Here is a 17,217-nt window from a genome sequence, read left to right on the forward strand (position 1 = left end):
AGAGGAAGAGCTGCCTCGGGCAGATACTGTGACCTGAGCAGCAGTCTGGTCCATTCTTACTCGGGCGTCTTCCTCAGTCACCATCTCCTCAGGCTCTCCTTAGATTTTATTCTGTAGCTGATGTCTAACCCATACAATGTGAATGCCACATGCATAGTTGTTACAACATATTGGAGATAGCAGAATAAAGGTCACACAGGACTGGCACAGAAACAAGTCTCTGGGCAGGAAGCCAGTGCAGTGGGTAGAGTGCTTGCTAGGCAAGCGTGAGGTCCTGAGTTCCAGTCCCTGGTACCTCCGGAAAAAGCCAGATGCAGCGGAACACATCTTTTAATCCCAGCACTCCTACAGTGAAGTGGGAAGCAGAGACGAGGTATCACCCTGAAGTTCAAGGACCAGTATCACACACACACACACACAAATAAAAATATAAACCTTAAGAAATTAAATACATTTCTCCTCAAATTTAATTAGTTAATTAATTAATTAAAGAAGCAATTTCCCCCCAGTATTTTCCATCCAAAGTCCCTGAGTCGCAACTGCACAGTCTGCAAACATGGAGAGTGACTATACCAGGTTAGAATTTCCTTTCTAACTCATACTTACCTTCCACGCTACAAGATGTCCTTTTCATTTGCCCTGTCCCCTGAGGTGTGGCGCTAAGCAGGTTATCCGCCCCCCCACCCGTGTACTTTATTTTTTTTTTCATATTGTCTTGCCTCTGCAACATCAGAACGAGGCAGGGCAGAGAAATCAATGAGTCCCCCGCTCTCATCGATCGAGTCGCTCCTCAGGCGGCAGAAAGGCCAGGAACTGTGAATTGCAAACTTCACTTTGCATCCGATTTTGCTCTTAATTGTCTCCTGAACCCTTGAGCCAGAGCAAGCTAACACCTGCTAGAACTCTCCAGAGCCGGGGAGCACTTTCAGTCTGTAGCAGGAATCTTCCCCAAAGACTAGATGACAGAAAAGGACATCAGTACTGCCTCTCTGTGGAGGGACCAGTTTTCTGGTGTTGTGTCCTGTCATCCGTCCCCCCAACACACACACACACACACACACACACACACACACACACACACACACTTCTGTTTTCTCTAGAGTGGCCTTTTTACAGAACACTGGACATTTCCAGTCCAGCTTCTTTGAAGAGATGTTAATAGTCAGAGTGACATGAGAGGCATCAATCAGCAGGGCTGGCAAGATTACTGGGACCTAGGGGTGGAAGGAGATAAATGTTCTGTAATTGTTGCTTTATGATGTCCATTTCCAGAGCTAAGAGTAGGTCAGTGTAAGGCACTTGCCCGGCCACACGAGACTGCGGTCCAGGCATCAGCATGGCCTCTACTCCACAGAACAAGAGTTGGTAGTTTTCTCAGTTTTTCCTTCTTTTACATTTACATTTTTATCATATTTTATTTATTATACCATATTAGGCACAGAGAAGTCAGAGGACAGCTTTCAGGAGTCGCTCCTCTTCCCACAATGTGGGTCCTAGGAATCCCATGTAGGTCCTCGGGCTTGATTGCCAGCACCTTATCTGCTGAACCATCGCTCCGGGCCTTGTTTTTAGTTTATGTTTGTTTGTGGCAGTTTTCACACTGTAGCCCTGACTGGCCTTAAACCTGTGGCTATCCTCATGCCTCATCCTCCCAAGTGCTAGTATTACGGATATAAGCCACCACGCCTCATTTCAAAAATCGATAGTTCTAGGATCTGTGTTCACCAGATTATACATTAAAGTCTAAAGCTGATAAAGCTCACTAAATGTGTCACACTGGATTTCCTTTGACAGTAGTATCTACAAAGAGTAAATATCTGATTGCATAGGGCATGCATGTGTGCTTACATGTAGACCAGAGGATACCCAGTGTCTCCCTTCTGCAGCACTGGGTTGCAAGCATGTGCGTGACCACACCCAGCATTTTACACAGGTTCTTGAGATTCAAACTCGGGTCTTCTTGCTTTCACAGCAAGGACTCACAAAGACTCTTACCCACCAAACTAACTCTCTGTTCCCTCGATCTGGCTTTTTTTTTTTTTTTTTAGTGTAATTTTTTGTAGATCCTCATAGGTTTGGATGTGACTCAGCAGGTGCAATCTCCATAACCCATGTGATACAGTGAAAGAACTGACTCTCTACAGTTGTCCACATAAGTTCTGTCTGCCCCCACTTCCAGACACATAAATTACACACACACACACACACACACACACACACACACAAAACAAAACCCAAATAAATGTGAAAGAACTTTTTCCTAAAGAAAAATGTAGCCAGGAATAGCAGGGCACACCTTTAATACCATTTACCCAGGAGGAAGAGACAAGCATATCTCTGTGAAGGCCAGTCTGCTTGTCACAGTGAATTTCCAGCTGCCTGGTAGTGAGAACCAATCCCATCTCAAAGGAAAAAAAAAGAGAGAGGGAGAAGAGAAGAAAGAGAAAATATTTTATTTTTAAGAGCTAGTCTATTGTAGCCAAGCTGGTCTTGCTACTAACTATGTAGACAAAGCTAACTTTTAACTCCCGATTCTCTTGCTGCTATCTCTCAAATTTCAGGGCTACAGGTGTGCACTACCTGTAGATGGCCTTGGGCTTGGTGCGTGCTACAGAATCAGTTGACAATGTGAGCTGGGTCTCTGTCCTATGAGTGACTGAGCCATAAGGTGGCCGTAGCTGAACAGAGATCCTGGGAGCCTGACCCTCCCAGCACAGGCTGTTGCTCCTATAGATTCTGTGGGTAAGATCACTGATGTGTGTCATGCAAACCCAAGATGTACAACTTGTTCAGGAAAGAACTCAAACAGGGTTTTAAAAATTATCTTGAGACTGATGGCTCAGCAGTTAAGAGCACTGGTTGTTCTTCTAGATGACCCAGGTTCAATTCCTTAGCACCCACATGGCAGTTCATAGCCATCTCCAGTTCTGGGGGATCTGGTGCTGTCCTCTGGCTTCTTTGGGTACCAGGCATGTACATAGTGCACAGGCAAAAGATCCGTACACATGCGTTTGGAAACAAAAAGAAAAAAACTTCATGGCCAGTGAGATGACTCAGTGGGTGAAGGTTCCTCACAGAGGTCAGTGACAAGTTCTCCAGAAGACACACGGTAGAAGGAAAACATCCCTTCTCACACAGATAACTCACAGATAACTCACAGCTGTTATCTGACCTCCATATGCATGTCATGGTATGTGCACAGACACACACACAGACACACACACACTAAGTAAAACTCTAAATCATCTTGAAAACATCCCGTTGTCTCTTACAGAGAATGAGTGGATTTTATTTCCCCTGTGTGAGAACTGTTTCCATTTTCACCGTTGGCTCCACCTCCTCGCTGGTCCCTTGCAGAAACAGCTTTGTGCCATACAAGTGCTCCAGCCACCAGGTGCCTGCAGATCAATCCCTCCTCTTGGTAGGGAAGGTCAAACTGCTAATTGAGCTCCAGAGTGAGTGACTTTTGTTCCCCCGCCCCCACCCCCTCTCCCCAGTGCTGAAGATCAAGCCCAGAACTTTGTTAATGCTAGGCAAGCCCCCTGCAGGTCTACATCAGCACTTTTTATCTTTTGAGAAAGGTTCTCGCTTAGCCTCTGAAGTGTCTCCAATTTGCTGCTTAGCTGATGATGACCTTGAACTCTTGACCCACTTGCCTTTACCTCCTGAGCTGGGGTGCATTATAGGCAGGTACCACCATGCCAGGTTACTCAATAGTGGGAATTGAACCTGGGGCTTTTTTTTTTTTTTTTTTTTTTGGTGTTTTTGAGACAGGGTTTCTCAGTAGCAATGGAGCCAGTCCTGAAATTCACTTTGTAGACCAGGCTGGCCTCTAACTCACCGTGATCTGTCGGCCTCTGCGTTCCGAGTGCTGGAATTAAAGGTGTGTGCCACCACTGCCCAGCAAACAGGGCTTCTTGCATGCTAGGCGAACATTATACCAGTGAGCAGCATCCACAGCCCCCAGATTGTCTTTTATGGCTTCATAGATAGTGTTGGGCAGCAGCAGGCAAAATTTCCCATGTGTGGCTAGGTCCAAGCCTCACCCACTGCCTTCCTTCTCACCATGGCTGTCTTTGGGAAAACAGGCATTGATAGATGTTTTCCTGTTTCAAAGCCAATAACAGAATGACTAATGCAGAAATGGTGGTCTTCACATCAGAAAGATGGCAGCTTCCACACAGTCGTGTGTGTGTTTACCCAGCCGTTTTGTTGATGTAGGCATGGGACACCTTAGGGCTGGAGTTACGGATGGTTGTAACCTATCATTTGGAAGGGGTAATCTGACCTGGGTTCTCTGGAGGAGCAGCCAGTTTCTTGACTACTGAGGCCCTCCAGCCCCTCCACCGTGATTTTGAGATACAGTCTCTCCCTGAACTTGAAGCTCATTGTTTTGGTTCCGTAGCTGGCCAGCAAGCTCTTGCTGTCTTCTCATGGCAACCCGGGTTCCAGACATGCATGGCTTTTACAAGAATGCTGGTGATTTGCACTTGGTTCTCTTGCTTTCACAGCAAGTACTCTTAATCCATTGAGCCATCTCCCCAACCAGGTTACAGCATTTTCCAAAGCACAGCACAGCTTCCGTTCTGTGTAGCACCGAGGAGGAGAGCCAGACACGCATGACTTCACTTGTCCCAGCAGGCAGACCTCCAGGCCCCTGAGCCGCTGGTGTGTGAAGGGTGACTTGGTCCTGTTTGAATAAGGTATGATAAGACACGCAAACACTGAAGGAACTGCCCCCAAGTTGTCTAGAAGCAGGCAGTACAGTACTGCATATGGGGCCCACTGGGAGCACCCTAGTTAGTCAGAGGGCAGAGGGAGCAAAGGGGAAATGCAGATAGAATCTCCAGGGGTGGCTTCTGATGGAAGGAACAAGAATGAGTAGGGTTCAGATCGATAGGTGCCAACATCTCAGCAGCCTTAGGCCTTACAGCAGCAGTTCTCAGCCTGTGGGTCAAGACCCCTTTGGGGGCCAAATGACCCTTTCACAGGGGTTACCTAAAACCATCCAGCACAAGTATTTACATTATGATTCATAACAGTAGCAAAATTATGGTTATAAAGTAGCATCAAAAATAATTTTATGGTTTTGGTCACCACAACATGAGGAACTAGATTTAGGAAGGTTGAAAGCCACTGCCTTACAGTTCATACCTACCTGGTTTTGGGATGATAGAGTGGATGGAATTTGGTCTAGAGCTGGGAAAGAAGGTGGATGGGAACCAATGGTGGCTCTAGGCTGTAATGGTATCACTTTAGTCGAAAAACTGGAGCAGGAGGATTGCCTTGAGTTCAGTCTTGATTTTCAGGTCAACCTGAACTACAGAGTGAGACCCTGTATTAATAACTACTCTCATTGCTGTCAGAACACCTAACAAGTGACTTAGAGAAGGCAGCCAACTTGGTTTTATTTCTGTTGTTGTGATAAGCATCTTAGGGGGAGAAAAGGGTTTGCTTCAGCTTACAATTCAAGATTGCATGCCATCACTCTGTCCCGGGAAGTACGGCGGGAACTTCACACAGCCAGTCACACCACATCTGCAGGCAATGGCAGAGAGAAATGCAGGCAGGCAGACTCACTTGCTGTGTGCTCTTAGGATCCCTGCCGAGGTAGGGAATAGTACTGTTTGCCGTAGGCTGGGCCATCCTGCATCAGTTACCTTAACTGAGATGATTCCCCACAGACACACCAATCCAGTGTAGACACGGAGACTCTTCCCAGGTGACTGCAGGTTATCGAGTGGAGGATTAAAGGCAAGCATCATGGAGGAGTTTGTTGTGGCTGAAGGATCAGCAAGTGTGTGGCGTAGTGTAACCACTTAGACCCTGTCTGGGATTGACTATGAACTGACTGCTTTGCGTATGAGAGAGATGTGGGTATCTTAATTTAAGTTGACATTTATTTGTGAGCTCATATGCCATGCAACAGCGTGCTGTGAAAAGCAAGGACAAATTTCAATAGTTGGTTCTTACTCCACTGTGTGGGTCTCGGGGATCAAACTCAGGTCACCTTGCTCTGCAACAAATGCCTTTGCTCAGTGAGCCATCTCACGGCTCCTTGTGAATCTTTTATTGTCTCTAGGAACTGGCTAGCCTTGGCATTTAAGAGGGATAGTCCCACCAGGATTGTATCAAAGATTTTGATACCAAAGTATTAAGCGCATCAAAAAACCCAGAATAAGCCAGGTGGTGGTGGTGGCAAGCACTTGAAATCCCAGCACTCAGGAAGCAGAGGCAGATGGATCTCTGTAAGTTTGAGGCCAGCCTGGTCTATTGAGCAAGTTCTAGGACAGCTGGGCCACAGAAAGAAGCCCTGTCTCAACAAACAAACAAAAATAGAATAAAAGCGCGATTCACATAACTATTTAAGGCAGAACTCCTGGATCATGATTTTCTTCCATGGCTATATACATTACAGAGAGAGTCAGTTTGAACCCATCCACCATAAGACACAAACACTTGGGGCTGGAGATCTAGCTCAGAGGTTAAGAGCAATGCTCTTGACAGGGCCAGGGTTCAGTTCTCAGTACCCATATGGTGACTCACAACCTTCTATAATATAACTCCAGGTCCAGAGGATCTGATAGCCTCTTCTGGCCTCCACAGGTACCAGGCACGAACTTGGTATGTAGGTGCACATGCAGGTAAAACACTAGGATGCATATTTTAAAATGTATTTTTAAAACACAAACACTTCACATTGCTTTCCAAATCATACAAAGAGCATTTAAGTGTGCTACAGTACTTTTAACATCACTGATAGTTTTTGCTTTGGGGGGTTGTTTGTGACAGAGTCTCATTATGCAGTCTTGGCTGGCCTTGAAGTTGCTATTGACCAGACTGATCTTGAACTCAAAGATCTACTTGCCTCTAGCTTCTAAGTGCTGGAATTAAAGGAATGCTCTACCACACTCTGCCCATGCTAATAATTTGTTTTATTGTTATCATTTGTAGTGTTGCTGTACTAGGAAAACTAAAGTCTCCTTTTGGGTTCATAGACTCATTAGTAAAAGGATTTTATTTTATTTTATATTTATTTATTTATTTGGTTTTTCGAGACAGGGTTTCTCTGTAGCTTTGGAGTCTGTCCTGGAACTAGCTCTTGTAGACCAGGCTAGTCTTAAACTCACAGAGATTCGCCTGCCCCTGCCTCCTGAGTGCTGGGATTAAAGGCATGCGCCATCACCGCCCGGCTAGTAAAAGGATTTTAAAATGGACTTGGAAGACAACTCAAAGACAATTTATTTTGAGGAAAATAGGGACTGAAGAGATTGCTCAGTGGTTTAGGTTTAGACTGTGTACTGCTTTTAGAGAGGATCTGAGTTCTGTTCCCAGTGCGCAATGGGGCAGCTCTCAATGTCCTGTAACTCCAGCTCCAGGACAATGCTCTCTTCTAGCTTACTTAGGTACTCACATACGTGTGCGTAAACACACACACACACACACACACACACACACACACTCCACATAAACAAAAGATAATCATCAGATCTTTAGAGTTTGAGGAATGAACCATAAACTTTGGCCGTTGACTCGAGGAGGAGGATGGAGGACAGGAAGAGAATGGAGTGGAGGTCAGCAAGCCATTGCGTGGTGGAGGAGGTGGGGGACTTCAGAGAAAAACTGAAAAGGCCCAGAGCAACATGCTTGGACTTTTGGCTGGTATCCCAAGGAAAAGGAACGAAAGAAAAAAAAAAATGGTTAACTTTTCTGAGTACTCAGAATTCTGTCAGAAGCACTGAGGGAGGATTCCTTGAAGAAACATTATCTCTTTAAGGAGACAATTAGCCTTTCTTCTGTAGCTTGAGTTCTGATCAGGTGAGTGGCAGGCAGAGCTGAATTAACTCTTCAAAGAAGATAATAGTTTGTGATGTTTTGGGTGGTTTAGAATGCCAGGTCTCCTCTCAGGGTCAGAGGAAGAACTTAGATTATATTCTGTTTTGAACAGGAGGAAGTAGCTTTATCTTAATACGGCTTTGATTTAAAAATTAAAAAGAAGGGGTTTCCCTTTCTGGTGTTACCAGGAAATAGGAGGTGGGCTCCATTCTCAGTGACTTCCAAGGCCTTGTTACAGTTAGGCAGCAGAGCCAGGGCCTTGGACAGGCCAGATAAGCACGCTGCTGTCAAGTTACAACCCTAACCTTTGGCTTTAGGCTTTTATTGTTTGTTTAGTTTGTTTTACTATTTTTAACTCGTAGAGGGGGAGGTTGCACATGTGTGTAAGTAGGTTAAGAAGACCACTTGCCTTGGGTGTGGTGGTGCACATCTTTAATTCCAGCATTTGGGAAGCAGAGGGAGACACATCTCTGTGAGTTCCAGGCCAGCCTGGTCTACAAAGTGAGTTCTAGGACAGGTAGGCCTGTTACACAGAGAAACCCTGTGTCGAGCCTGGGGGGGGAGGCAATTGGCAGGAGTCAGCTCTCTCCTGCTATTGAGTCCAGGGGACTAAGGGGACAAAATTCAGGTCATCGGGCTTAGTAACAAAGGGTCTTTATCCACTGAGTCTTCTCGCTAGACCTTGTTTGTGTACTTTCTGTATATATGTGTGCATGCACATGTGTACAGATATATGGTGGTGTGCAGGGAAGCCAGAAGAGTGTTTCAGATCTCTTGAAATGAGTTACAGGTGGTTGTGAGCTGCTATGTGGGTGCTGGGAACTGAACCTGGATCTTCTGCAGGAACTGCGAGCACTCTTAATCACTAGCCATCTCTCCAGGCCCTCTGCCTTTTTGTTTTTGAGACAAAAAGTTTGGCCTTAAACTTGTGATCGTCCTGTCTCATCCTCCCCAGTGCTTGAATTATAGATGTATGTGCCCAAGGCCCACCATAAACAGTATTTATTAATATTCTTTGGAACTGACCATTTCTAGATGGTATTTATACTCTCTTTTCTGAACAGCAAGAAAGCTGAATCTGTTCAGCTTTGGGTCAGACCTTAGTTACGGGAACAGCTGGCCTTGATAAGAGGCCCCAGGCAGAGGCTGCCATTCAGGTTTGTCCATATTTGTGTGTTTAAACCATCATTGCTGGGTGGGGTTCGGTATGGTGTGCGAATGGCAGGAAATTCCTGCCCTGACCTGAGCCACTTCCAATTATTGTTTTTTGTTTGTAAATGGGTATTTGTGTGTGGATGACATCTAGGTGGTCATCATCCACCATAATAATAATAATTTTTTGACATTAACATGACATCAGAATGTCTGAGGCAGGGTGGGTGACAGCCCCACCATGCTGGGCTGTGGTAAATAGTGAATGTTACGAGGACTAGGGATGTAGCTCAGTTGGTGGATCACTTGTGTAGCTCAGTGTCCAGCACCCAATAAAAGGCATGCTGGTGCACAGCTGTGATCCTGGCACTTGGGAGACAGGGGCAGACCTGTCAGAAATATGAAGTTGTTCTCAGCTATCTGACTAGTTCCAGGCCAGTCAGGGCTACACAGAGAAGCCCTGTCTCAAAGTAAATAAATAAATAATAAACTTTTTAAAAATTAAGAATAAATTTTTATTGAAAATGTTTGTAGCAGGTAGTAGGCCATATCATAGTTTATAAACTTCCTCCGTAGCTCTGTCAGAGAATTTCCAATATATTCCTAGTCTGTTTGTTGCTTTTTTAACAAAATACTGGGGAGCTGGGGGTGGGAGTTGTCTGGCCAGCAGTTTTGGAGGCTGAAAAATTAAGACTACAGCAGCACCTAGCAAGGGTCTTCCTGCTATCTCAACACCTGGAACCAATCCTGAGGGTGTGGGGACATGGCTCAGGGGCAGAATGCCTGCCCAGGATTCCCCCGCATAGGGCTAGAGTGAGGGTGCTTGGAGAGAGGTGGGACACTTGCCTAGAATCTTCCAGTAAGGAATCAGGGCGTGGTTCAGTAGTGCAGCACCTGCCTAGCAGTATATTGTCATGGATTCCATTCCCAGCACTGCTGCACTGCTGTTTTCTCTCTCTCTCTCTCTCTCTCTCTCTCTCTCTCTCTCTCTCTCTCTCTCTCTCTCTCAGCAATTTCAGTCAGTGGGTACATGTATCCTCCTATCCAGATCCTAACAGTAAGCAGTTGGAATACATAACACTTCAGAACTCTGATGTGTGCTGAGTGGGTCCACTAAGCAGAATAAGGAGCCCCGGGTATACTCTGGTGGTTCTACACCGGGGCTGATAAGGCAGCACAGCCAGCTAAATCAGCATCATGCCTCCAGGTCTGTGGGTCTCAGTGCTATCCTGACATCCAATCTCAGATTAATTATCATCCTGTGTGTAGTGTCCGTGCCAAACACGCCAAGTGCGGCTCCCGATGGTAGATTATTCGCCGTGAACACAGACTGTCCTCTGCTGTTACCCCCTGCAAAGAGCAAGCAGAGTGTGGGAGAGTTGTTTCTTTTTTTTTTTTAATTGTTTTACCCAAAGAGAAAATTCTGTGCCATTTCCACACCAAACAGTCACAGTGGGAACCAATTTCCAGCATACCAGCCCCACTGCTCCAGCCAATACAGCAAGCGAAGACGTAGCTTTGTTTTCTAGAAGGATCCCACCCAAGGCATCAAAAACAGCACGGCACAGCCTGGGTACAGCACCAGGTCGCCAGCATGGGGACCACACATTCCAAGGGTGGTGACCGGCGGGGAGCACTCCCTGGCCGCCCCGAGCTGTCTTTCTACAGCTCTTTCCCCAGGAAATGGAGCGAAAACGTCTTCTTTGATAATGAGCTATTGACCTCCAAGATTCTGTCAGTGCTGAAGCCCCAGGCAGAGCCAGGCTTCAGAACAGGCAACCTCCGCTATCCTGCCCACTTTCTCAGCACCAACTCTGTATTTGCTTCTGTTGCAGCCTCCCTGAAGGAACATCCTCGGACCACACTCCTGTCTGATGGCAGCAGCCCGGCTCCTTCCAGGAATGTCGGCATGACCGTCTCTCAGAAAGGAGGTCCCCAGCCAACAGCGAGCCCAGCCGGTTCTGGGGTACGACTTGGGTAAGCTGGGGGGTTTTCTCCTGCTAGCATGTGCACTCACAGGGGGTGGGAAAAACGCCTTTATTATGTCCCATGGTAGATTAACACATGCTGTCTGAATCCACGCATTTAAAATTTATCATCATCATCTCGTCAGAGCCGAGTCAGCCCAGGCTGACCTAGAACTCACAGGATAGCTAAAGATGACCTTGAACTTCTTATTTTAGATAGTATTTACTTATTTGTGTATGTATGGGAGCATATGTGCCAGCAGACATGTGGAGGGCAGAGGACAATTTTCAGGAATTGATTCTCTCCGTCCACTGTTTGGAAGCCAGGGATTAAACTCAGGTTATCTGTCTTGTAGGCAAACACCTTTATTAGCTGAGCCATCTCACCAGCCCAGTACATGCGTTTTTCTTTTTGTAATACCAGTGTATCCCCGATTATGTTCAGCCACAGGTAGGGACAGTTTGCCTGACATACTGGCTTGGTATCCCTGCACAGGGCTTCTTCCTGTCCCCAAGGATGTGTTTATGGTCTTACAGCTCAGGGTTTACCCTCACGGGGCTTCACGGGATGTCAAGATGGTCCTATGACCACAGGACAAGTCACAGCATAGCATTATAGTCATGCTGGCTGATGGGTCTCCTGCTTCTCACTGCTGTGGGGCTGTGTCTCCTGTGCCTTCCGCTCACAGACTTAAGGAGACGTCTTGCTATGCCATCAGTAGTTGAGCAAGCCCCTGCCACTGAGCCACACCTCCAGCTGCTAGAATATTTTTACGCTTCCAGGAAAATGTGAACAAGTAGCAGAATCTGCAGACTCCTTCCCCAGCCCGCCCCCCACAGACTCGGTTGCCTCTGTTGTTAGGCCAGTGCAGCACATTTTTACAGTTGAACACCAGCTGATACACAGAACCAACCTAACTCAAGTTCACATTTTGGTCTGGAATCTAGGCTTTTTCCCTACTGTGGTCTCTCTGAGGACTCATTTAGAATCCCAAATTATGTTCTCCAATTCTAACCCTTCCCTCCTCCTTTCCTACTTTTTTTTCCCTCCTTCCCCCTCCCCCTCATTGAGCCTTGGGCATCCTGAGCAAGCACTCTAACTTTGCACTACAACCCTGACCCAATAGTCTCCTAACTTTTTTTTTTAGGATTTATTTATTTATTATGTATATAGTGTTCTCCCTGCATGCATACCTTACAGATGGGTGTGAGCCATCATGTGGTTGCTGGGACTTGAACCCAGGACCTCCAGAAGAGCAGTCAGTGCTCTTAACCTCTGAGCTCTCTCTCCAGCCCTAGTCTTCTAATTTTTAACGATGATCTCCGACAAGTTAAAGTGTTCTGCTGGAATCCAGAAAGTTCCCCAGTCATCTAATTAGGAGTAACAATCCCATTTGCCTTACATATTCCAAGTAATACATGCCTATTTAAGCCACTTTTGCTATTTGGATTTTTTTGTGTGTTTATATTGTATGTGTGTGTGGGTGTGTGTAAATATATGTGTGTGTGCACATTGCACTGTGCACATGTAGAGGTCCAAAGACAACACTGTGGAGTTGGTTCTCTCTGTGTAGGTCCCAGGGATTGAACTCGGGTAGTCAGGTTTAGAAGCCTCTTTCCCTACAGAGCCATCTCACTGACCCTAATTTCTTTTTGTGAAATAAACATATAATCATTTCCACTCAGAGCAATCACTGGAGACATGGATGAAGCCGACACCGTGTTTTTAAAGTTGAAGCAGAGTACCGACGACTCTCTGTCCCTCACGTCCTCAAACGCTGAGTCTGTTTTCATAGAAGGTATGGTGTTACTGAACACTTTTTATTATCTACAGTGACTGCCCCTTAAGCAGAGGCTTGGCCACAAGGGCCACAGCCTGAGGGGATTCTGTTCCCTCAAGCACTGACTCTTTCAAAACTACCAAGGGAAACTTTATCTAAATCTAAAGAACTCAAAATTCATGGTTTGAGGTGGAATTCTGCTTGCTCAGAGAGTCCGAACAGCAAGTAGCTAACCTTCTTCCTTTGCCTGTGTCTTCCAAATGAACTCTACACATGGTTCCTCCTTACTACTTCCTGTAAGCTACCTGTTGACGCAGCCTCCTGCTCTCAGGTTAATTTTATTAATTCAAACACGTCTTTGAATTGTTAACAAGCCGGCAGTGGTGGTGCACACCTTTAATCCCAGCACTTGGGAGGCAGAGGCAGGTGGATCTCTGTGAGTTCCAGACCAGCCTGGTCTATAAAGCGAGTTCCAGGATAGCCAAGGCTACACAGAGAAACCCTGTCTCAAAAATAACAAAAAGAAAAGAAAAAAAAATGAATTGTTAACAAAAACAAGTAGGAAAAAATACAGCACACTTTGAAATAATGTTCCCCAGCAGTACTGAATTTCCAGGGATGCCACATGATTCCCATCTCTACAGGGAAAGGCCAGAGGCTTCAGCATGTCCTTGAGGGGGATAGGAAGACGTAGCAAGCAAGCACCAGCCTAATCAACAACCTCTGTTTTTTCCCCCAGATCCTTACATTGCCTCACTGAGGTGCGAGATCGAATCAGATGCCCATGAGTTTGAGGCTGAGTCCTGGAGCCTCTCTGTGGATTTAGCATATGCCAAGAAACAAAAGAAGGAGGTGGTAAAAAGACAGGATGTCCTGTATGGTAAGATGTCTAACACCTATGTCACCCTGCCAGCCCTCTTTAGCCTTCTCTGTCCATTCTTCTTTAAAAATGCATTTGTGTGTGTACTCGTGAGTGCGTGCATGCATGCGTGTGTGCATGTGTCAGGGCTCCATGTGGAGGTTAGAGTACAACTTGGAAGAGTCAGTTCTCTCTACCATATAGGACACAGAGATCCAATTCAGGTCACCAGGCCTAGCAGCAAGCACCTTTGCCCATTGAGCCACTTAACAGTCCTATTTTGTTTCTTTTGTTTTCTGAAATAGTCCCATAGCCTCAAACTCACCATGTAACCTCAGATAACCTTAAACTTCCTCCACCTTGCAAGTAGTTGGGATTGTAGACATGCACCACTCTACTTGGTTTCTGCAGGGATGGTAAGGGAACCCAGGCCTTTGTGCATGCTAAGCAAGCACTCTACCAACTGTGCTACATCCCAGCCCCATTATTTTTTATTTTTTTCATTCCCTAAGTCCGCCTAAGAATCTGAGCTACTTAGCCAGCCTCTCAAGAGACCCTGTAATCTGCCCCACCTACCACTCCCCTGGGACAACCCTACCTGTTGGAGCAGGAAGGGCTTTGTTAGCACAGGTCCCTGCACACCAGCCTGGCCAAGTGCCTGGGGCTGACTCATTCTTACCTTGTTGGTGACTCTCCATCTGTTTGGGCTGCTAGAACAGAATGTCATCAGCAGGGTGGTATTTAAACGAGTTTATTGCTCAAGTTTTATATACACTAAGTTCTAGAGACTGAGAAGTCCAAGAGAGGTGCAGACTCAGAATTTGGTGCTTACATGGTCTTCCTGGTCTTAGATGTCGCCTCCCTACCCTGCCTTCAAATAATTTGAGGGACAAGAGCCTCTTTTGTATGTCTGTTAACTTCAAATCTGAAGTACCTGCTGGCCACTGGTTGCATCTCTAACTTTCTTTGAATTATTGTAGTTGTTTTTTGCTATTTTTTTAATTTGAGGATTTCATACCTGAGTACACTGTATTTATATCATTTTCATTCTTCCTGCTCCTCTCCAACTCCTCCCGTGCCCCATCAACCGCCTGCTCCCAAATTCATGACCTCCTCTCATATACACATACATATATGATATACATATATATATATGTATATATAACACTTCCTATATGTATGTATGTCATCTACTGAGTCCAGTTAGCATTGCCCCCTATGTACATGTATTTAGGACTGACCCCTGGGGTGGGGGAGGGGCTGAAATTGTTCTCCCACCTTCAGCAGCTGTTGACTACTTGTAGGCCTTCATCTAGGGCTGGGAGCCCTATGAAGTAGTTTCCATCCGTGTTGCCATGTGGCCTTTCAGGTCTTGTGCAGGTAGCCCAATTGTTGAGATTTTGGGGGTGTAGCATCCCTGTTCTGTCCAGAAGACTATCGTGAAGCAGTTGGCCTGGTCCTCAGGCTCTTCTTTTCCTTCTGCCTCTTCCATGGTCTTCCATGGTCTTCCTTGAGCCATGTGTGTGCGAAGTCACCAAGTTTATGCAACAAGTGCCTTTAATCTCTGAGCCATCTAGCCAGCCCAGGATCCTAGTCTATAAAAATTTTCCCATCTGTGAAGATTCTACTTACCCAAGCATACTTCCCAGAAGCTCGCCTTTTTTTATTAGTTTATTTGATTTCGGTTTTTTAGGCGGGATCTCACGTGTAGCCCAGGCTAGTATCAAAGTTGCCTATAACTAGCTGGGCTATAGACAGGCTCCAAAGCTACAGAGAAACCCTGTATCAGGAAAAAAAAAAAAAAAGTTGCCTATAACTGAGTTGGCCTTAAACTTCTGATCCTCCTGCCTTCACAGCCAGAGTTCTGGGATCGCAGGCCTGGGCCACATACCTGGTTTATGGGATGCTGGGGGAGGAGGGGACCCAAGGCTTTGTTCATGATAGACAGGCACTCCTACAGCCATGCTCTTAATAATATGGAGGTCAGATTTTAGCACCTGAGTGGACTGCAGACATTGGTCTATCAAGGTCTGTGTTTGATCACATACATGCAGAGACGTGCAAGTTTCACGCCACCAAGGCTAGAAGTTCCTCCTTCTGGCCTTGAACTCAAGGATAGAGGCTTCTGGGACACTGAGGTTGCACAGTTCATTCCTGAATACTTTCTTTTCTCATGCTCCTTTGGCTTCAGACTCACATAGCACTTTAGGGAGGGAAGACTTCTAATTAAGAAAGGCTAAAGGTCAAGTGTGATGGGACACACCTGTTGTCACTAAGGCAGGAAGGAAGGCATTTGAGTCAAACCAGCCTAGGCAACTCAGCAAGTTTAGGAATCATTGTGCCCCCACCCTGCTGAAGGGAGAGTATCCTTGAACTCTTTACTTGGCCACCTCTGCCTTCCACATACTGGAACTTCAGCAGTACGGTGCCACATCCAGTTTCTTTAATGTGTTGAGGATGGACCCCAAGGCCTTACTCATATTAGGTAAACACTGTCACCTACACCGCTACATCCACAGCCCCAAGACTACTTCTTCTTTCCTATTCATTTTGTTGTTATTTGTGAGGATAGAACCTAGGGCTCCTGGCCTCCCTATGCACTCATATACATAAATATGTGTATATACATGTGTTGGGTGTGACCACACAGAAGAAAGGAGTGTGGTGTGTGTGTGTGTCTGTGTGTGTGTCTGTGTCTGTGTCTGTGTCTGTGTGCGCGCGCACATGCATGCACAGGCCCGGAAAGAAGGCAGGGTCGACCCAGCTGCAGCAGGCCTATGGTAGCTGTGAGTACCCTGGGAGCCAAGGTGATCTTCCCCCACCTCTGTCCCGGCAGAGCTGATGCAGACAGAAGCACACCATGTGCGCACACTCAAGATCATGCTGAAAGTGTACTCCAGAGCCCTGCAGGAGGAGCTGCAGTTCAGTGGCCAGGCAGTGAACCGCCTGTTCCTATGTGCTGATGACCTATTGGAAATACACAGCCACTTCCTTGCCCGCCTCAAGGAGCGCCGGCAGGAGTTCTTGGAGGAGGGCAGCGACCGGAATTACGTCATCCAAAAGATCGGGGATGTCCTGGTCCAGCAAGTAGGTACTATGACCAGGATGGGCCACACCTCTCTGCACCCTGTCTTCCTTCTTTCTGATAAGATGATGGCACTGGTGTATCACATGCCCACCATCCTAGAAAGCACACAGTGCCAGCTCTTGTCCAGCCTGCTCGTGTCCTAGGAACACTGAGGCTGGAATGGCCTCTGTCAAACATGTCTAAATACTGTTCAGAATTGTATTTTCATCTAGAGATCTACCTCAGTTGACAGCACTTGCCTGGCATGCACAAAGCCTTGAGTACCATCCCCAGCACTACCCAGAACCTGGGCATGGTGGTTCCTGCCTGTAATCCACTCGGGAGAATCAGGAGTTCATCATCCTCATGTAGTTCGCCTGGCCCTCTCTTCCCTCTCCTGAGTGCTGGGCTGGGCTCACCAGTGTTCCGATACACCAGTTTATGCAGTGCTGGGGACCGTGGCCGGGCTAGACAGACACTTTACTGAGTCACATCTCCAGCCCCCCCCCTCCCCGCTGCTCGGGGGTAGTATGCATGCATGCCAGTGCAGGTGCC

The 17,217-nt window shown here is 46.5% G+C and overlaps 1 protein-coding gene across 5 annotated transcripts in view; it reads left to right on the forward strand.

Annotated features, from left to right (window-relative positions):
- The window catches only part of Arhgef18 (Rho/Rac guanine nucleotide exchange factor 18), a 105,648-nt gene that overhangs the window by 62,597 nt on the left and 25,834 nt on the right, over positions 1-17,217 (forward strand). For all 5 annotated transcript variants that reach the window (XM_087902871.1, XM_087902876.1, XM_087902869.1 and 2 more), the window contains 4 exons: positions 10,824-10,965; positions 12,642-12,754; positions 13,476-13,616; positions 16,432-16,682. In XM_087902871.1, the coding sequence (XP_087758997.1) occupies positions 10,824-10,965; positions 12,642-12,754; positions 13,476-13,616; positions 16,432-16,682 (647 nt within the window). The remainder of the gene's footprint in view (positions 1-10,823; positions 10,966-12,641; positions 12,755-13,475; positions 13,617-16,431; positions 16,683-17,217) is intronic.

The sequence above is a fragment of the Myodes glareolus genome, chromosome 2 (genome assembly GCF_982192425.1).
Source record: "Myodes glareolus chromosome 2, mMyoGla1.1, whole genome shotgun sequence".
In the NCBI taxonomy this organism is placed as follows: domain Eukaryota; kingdom Metazoa; phylum Chordata; class Mammalia; order Rodentia; family Cricetidae; genus Myodes; species Myodes glareolus.